This window comes from Stegastes partitus, unplaced genomic scaffold, assembly GCF_000690725.1.
Source record: "Stegastes partitus isolate 25-593 unplaced genomic scaffold, Stegastes_partitus-1.0.2 Scaffold707, whole genome shotgun sequence".
NCBI classification, from domain to species: domain Eukaryota; kingdom Metazoa; phylum Chordata; class Actinopteri; family Pomacentridae; genus Stegastes; species Stegastes partitus.
This window is the reverse complement of record NW_007578438.1, coordinates 105,000-111,025: the sequence shown is the minus strand read 5'-3', so window position 1 is coordinate 111,025 and position 6,026 is coordinate 105,000. Positions and strand designations below refer to the sequence as shown.

General features: G+C 46.3%; 1 protein-coding gene across 1 annotated transcript in view; it reads left to right on the top strand.

Moving 5' to 3' along the window:
- The window catches only part of LOC103364000 (neural-cadherin), a 93,116-nt gene that overhangs the window by 48,890 nt on the left and 38,200 nt on the right, over positions 1 to 6,026 (top strand). The window contains exons 9-11 of the mRNA XM_008290993.1: positions 1,119 to 1,287; positions 2,799 to 2,969; positions 3,313 to 3,485. Of these exons, the coding sequence (XP_008289215.1) occupies positions 1,119 to 1,287; positions 2,799 to 2,969; positions 3,313 to 3,485 (513 nt within the window). The remainder of the gene's footprint in view (positions 1 to 1,118; positions 1,288 to 2,798; positions 2,970 to 3,312; positions 3,486 to 6,026) is intronic.

Genomic DNA, 6,026 nt, shown 5'->3' with positions numbered 1-6,026 from the left:
AGCTGCAGATTTAACACACACAGTCGTATTGATCTTTTCAACGGCAGTAAAGTGCATTTGGCTAAATCTCAGACGGTTCCTCTCCAGAACCCTGTCTGGTGCTGCTGCTGGTGCCGACCCGAACATTTCAGCACAAATCACAGAGCGAGCTCAGTGTCGTTCCAGTTTCTTCTCATCTTTCAGTCGGTCTCTCGGTTCAGCTTCTCCTCGTCGTCTCACTCTCCTGCTGGCTTATTTTCTCGCCGTGGCGTTCTCATTTCGCCGGCCTCCGTCTCTCTCCGCTGTTTTCCCATGAGCTGCGATTAGCCTGCACACCCTCTCTATCTTTAGGCACTCCGTTGGGATTTCAATTAATTTATGAAAAAAAAAAAGTGCTATATCATCACAATATGCTATACCTGTTTAATTAACTTCCCCCTTAATTAGGAATGACTTGAACTTCGGCAGGAGACATAGTTATGCGGAGCCGGACCTCCTGAGGTCTTTCAGGCGGGCTCGAACTCGATGTGTTTAAATATCAGGTTACGCCTCAGACCCACCAGAGCCGGCGCGACCTTACGCTGTACATTATATGAACGGTTATCTACAGGCCATGCAGCTGGTGAACTTTTACATGATTCGTCTTTCTGCTGCTTCAACACGTCCGTCGATCCATTGCCGTACCTTCACTCTCTTTGCCTCTCGCTCTGTTTTTTCTCTCCACCGTCATTTCGTTGTGTCGCCAACATTTCTATCTGATTACAAAAAAATCAACTCCAGAGATCTGCTCTTTATCTGGGCCACAGGTTCGTTAGTGGGAATGGATTAAACTCTTTGCTGAGACAAAGCGGTTCGCTGTTGTGGCTCTTCAAAAGAACTCGAGTGTTTTTACTTCCATAGATGTGGGTTAGTGTATCTATAACTGCTGCACTGTGTTTGGAGCACAATGCCTCCCTGTGAAGTGTGAGGAGTGACCTTCTGCTTAATGAGTTTACTGTCTTTGATCCCTGTATTCTCATTAATGTAACATATTCTGACAATATATCCCCATATATATGAATTCTTTGTTGTATTTGTTTGTGTCTCTTCTTCTTTGTCTCCCTCCCCCACCCCTCTCTCCTCTCTCCTCTCTATCTAAGTGCCAGCAATATCGTGAGCAGGCTTCAGTGCTGGAGAACCAGCCAACGGGGACTTTTGTGTTGCAAGTGCATGCTGTGGATGCAGATGAGGGAGCAAATGGAAAAGTCAAATATGGCTTAATGCACAGAGACAGCGCCATGCCTGCCTTCAGAATCCATCCAGACACAGGTAGAGCAGTCACGGATTGTCTGGGGTAAAATAGGTCTCAATTAGACGTGGAGCACAGGATATCCTGCAGATAGGAAGCATTTTAATGGTAATTGACGTCTCTAATAATCATTTGAGCTGAAGTGTGATCTCAGAGGACGGGATGAATACGGAGCAGAGATTTAAAAAAATGTTCACGTTATTAAAAAAAAAATCTTCCCTCAAGAATGGAAGCCAGACGCCAACAGCGGCGTATTTATTAGCATTTGATTTGATCTGGACCGGCTCGGTGTCGCTCTTCAGTGTATAGAAGTTATCCTCCATAATGAAGGGCGAGCGGAGCCGGTTCTGACCTCCTGGGGCCCAAAGCAGAACTCTGTCATGGGGCCCACTACCGGATCAGCTGCATCGGCCCGTTCAGACCCACTGATGCCTTTTTACACGTTTTCAGATATAAAACACTATTTCTAGTGCGGCGGCTGAATAATTGATGGGTGTTATTTGCAGAGATGTGAATCCGTATCACCCAGAATGCCGAGCTGATGAACATCCAGAGTCCAGCCGTTATTAACCGACTGCTTGGCTGAGCTCCTCAGTCGGAACTAAACCCTGACTGAGAGACGAGATCATCGTTATCTCATTTCAGAATTAGGTATGACCTCCTGTTGTGCGGTCCGGACCGGTCCCAGGTCGCTGCAGCTGAAGAAGCACCACTCGGTGTTTCCTGCACATCTGACCGCATGTTAACACGCAAACACGGCTACGTTTCCAAGCAGCCGTTTATAAACGCCGCTGCCCGTCGGCGTTCTTCAGACCTAATGAATTGTTGTGTTTCGTTCCCGCTTACGTCAGGCACTCAGTCACGATACAGCCTTGGAAGTGGCTGCAGGCGAAGAACAGAACGAGATGCGCTGCCGAGCCGGGTTAGCGAGACGGGCGGACTGGAGGGACGGCACTGCAAGCCGGCACATCAGCTTAATGCTGCTGGTGTTTGCTGACTGGGAGAGGAACCAAGTTTACCTGGTTGTTCCTCCCGTAATTCACTCGTGGGCTTTTTTTTTCTTCTCACGACAATAAAGACGGAGGTTCCCCTTCATCCTCTCATCCAGCTGTAAACGCTGATCCCCGCTCTGACACAATCGGGCCCTTGCATAACTTGTAAGAGCCCAACACAACTAGTGAGCATATAGAGGCGCTGGGCTCGGAGGCGAATAAAGAAGCTGTTCTGAAGTCCCAACACGTAGTTATCCTGCCACTCATTTTCTTTCAGGCTTGTGTTCTATCTTCTTCATCTCAAGATTTAATAACAAAGTCACTGTACTTGAAAGGAATGCTAAACTTAGTCGGAATAAATTTATAATTGTTTACTTGTTTTCTTGATTTATGAATTGATGGATGGATGGATTCAGATGGATGAGTTGGAGGAGCTGCTGAATGGATGTAGAAATATAAATATATATGTGCATGCATTGTAGTGAGGATGTTTGCCGGGCGGGTGGTGAACGGGGCTGATCATCGTTTTGTATTTGCAGGAGTGATCGTGACCGCCCGGCAGTTCGACAGGGAGCGGCAGAGGGAGTACTCGATTACAGTAACGGCCACTGATTGGGCAGAAGAGCCGCTCATCGGCATCTGTCAGCTCACCGTCCAGATACTGGACCAGAATGATAACAGCCCCAAGTTTGAGAATCTGCGCTACGAGTGTAAGTGTTGGATAAATATTATATAGGCTGGCATCCAAATCAAACATTAATAGCATCGCTGAAGAATTGGCAAAACCAAGAGCCTCAAAAACGCAGCAGCAGAGCTGCTCGCAGACGGTTATACGCACTTCATTTACTTTAATGCAGCACCGTGCTGTAAATATGCATGTAGATGGAGTTTTATTTAGAGAAAAGGGAAATAACATTAATCCGGCTGCTTAATGTGTCTGTGTGTAAAGAAAGAGCTGCTGCACATTAAACCTCTGTGATGCCGGATCTGAACCATCCTTTGCCCTCAGCGAGCCCGTCTCCGTCTCTGACTGCTCATTTCTATCCTCTGCAGACTTCCTGAGAGAGGACACTTTGGTCGGCACCAGCTTTTTACGCGTGGCAGCGCACGACGACGACTTCGGCACTAATGCAGCTATCGCTTACTCCATGTCCCTGGAGCAGCCCGAGTACCTGCGGGTCAACCCCGTCACCGGATGGGTCTACGTCAACCAGCCCATATCGCAGGTTTGTCGGCAGTTATTCGCAGGATGTCTGTCAGACGGCGCACACATGCACCAGAGTGGTATTACATGACTTCCTGTGTGAACAACGTGAGCGAGCCACCTCAAAGGGCCTTTCTGCAGCCAATCTGGGCCACGTTCGCTCCCCCAGACGCCGCATGTGGACAGAGCACAGAGAAAGAGATGCAGAGAGACTAATTCAGGCTAAACAAATTATTTAAAATAAGGTTGAGCAGCTTGAGAGTTGTGAGGTCATGCTTTAAACGAGCACAGAAATCCTGTAAGCTGAGGTGGTGGTTGGCGACGGGGCTGTTGGGATGGACGGCACGTCGTCTGAAGCAGCTAATTATCACACACAGCAACTCTTTGTCTGCCGTAAATACTCCGGCTTTGATATATGGGACTGAGACGTTTTCTTCATCATCATCTATCACATGAGGCTTTGATAAGCAGACTGACAGGAACATGAGAGGAGGCTGGTGTTCTGAGGATATCACCTGAAACGCGTCGCAGGATTGTTCATGCAAAGAGCAAAGTCGAGTTCAAGACGAAACCGTTTCTCCAAAACTAAAACGCTTTGTCGGAAATGTTGGAAAATTGCTAAAAAAAAAAAGTAAAAATCATTACTCTTCTATTTAAAATGTGAATAATCGTAGTTCTATAAATAATTATGTTCAATATGGAAACAGGCAGGAAGTGTTGACGAGCCGCCGCCTGCGATGGGCTTTAAGTGATTTACTGTGTCGCCGTCCGTCGCCCTCACGCAGCCCGTTTTGTTTACATTTTTCATAGGACTGTAAACTCATCACCGCTCGTCTTCCCCTTTTTCCGCCTCTCATTTATTCAAACCGAAGTTGTTCCCCGGCTGGAAACCTGCTGCAGCACTACGGGCCGGTTTATTATTTAGCACGCTCTCCAGCACACGGATGTTTAAAGTCTCTGGCAATTTTGCTGCTGACTTCATGCAAAATGCAACGTGTTAGGGCCAAAACCTCGCCGAACAAAGCTGCTGCATATTTCAGAGCGGTTTCAGAAGCTGTTTGAATCATCCCGCAATCTTTGTGCCTTAACTAAGATTATAAAAGCACTTCATTAAATGTTAAACGTCTCAGCTGGTCGGAGACACTTTCTATTTAGATTTTCTCATTACAGTTTCTGATTACAGTGAACGAGTATCAAGGACAGATTTTCACACCACACTTCACAGTGACGTGTGCAGCACAGCTCCCAGATGACTTGCAGGATTTCAGTGGAATATGAAGGAGATAGGTCATAAACAGACATCCGTACGCCCAGAGACACGGCACGTAGAGCCGGACCAGCGACCAGAGATGGAAAAGGTGGCGGTGACTCTATCCAGAATATTTCATGGACATGTTCTGGTTCTGGTCTGACACTATTACAGAAAACACAATTTGAAGCCTGGGCTGGATGTTGCCACAAAGTCAGCCAGACCTTCATTTACTGTTAAAAGAAAAGCAGCAGCTGCTGGCTCAACGCTGGACATCACAGATTACATCTTTGTTCTCTGGTTTCAAGCTTTGCAGAGGAGTTGTGCTCATAAAATACTAATTGGATTGTCCAAGCAATGGAAAATGAAATTTTGAAGTTCAGCGAGATTCCTTTTTACTGCAGCACAATAATAGAGTCGCGAGGCCACGATCTGCATTGATAGAAGTCTGCAGCTGACGGAGGGAAACCTTACAACTCAACAATTGAATTCATATTTGAGCAATTTTTTCACTCAAAGTGGAACAAAATGCAGGTTGGTGGTTAGAATGAAGTGGAATTAGAGTGCGTGGGCTAAAGAGAGGTTCTGTAAAGGTCTGTTTCTACACTTTGTGTGAGCGCGATGTTGATGTGACACATTTTCTAATTAAGAACTCAAACAGTCTGATAATCTATTAAAGAAACGTTCAGCGCTCCCTGCAGTGTCCACTTTGATTCAGTCGCTGTGTATTTGCCATTTTATTTCCTTAAAATTCAATTAAAGCCAAACCAGAAGTCGAGGAGGTTTCGTGCAATCTGAGTTATTCTTCATAATTTCTTCCTTCAAACTGACGCTTTTGTTGTTTTTCGCCTAATTAAATTTCCTTAATGAAGTCCAGACAGCAGATCTCGGTCAAGCTGATCACAGGCTGATGGCTGCCTGGTCTGCTGAGCGTCTTGGTCTTCAACTAAATGCTCTTTCCAGCTCCAAACATGGAGTCGCTGCTGCTATCTGCCATCACTGGCCGGTTTCCACCGAGCCACAGCCATGGTGCCAGCTGAAGAACACGACCATATGCTGCTCAGATTAACATACATCAGGATGATGCATGGATTCACCAGTTAATTTTATGATTCTGTCTTTAACGCAACACATTTAAACATGCTGTGTATTCGACCCTCCCAGTGGGTCGACCTTCATCTGAACCACTACTGAGGCTTTGTGTCATCAAACTTCTCACAGCGGTGAAAACACCTCTGGTAGTTTTCTATGGAGGAGTGAGGCGCCAGATTACAAAATAAATCAATAAAAGAAGGAGCTGCAGGTGTCTCGGTG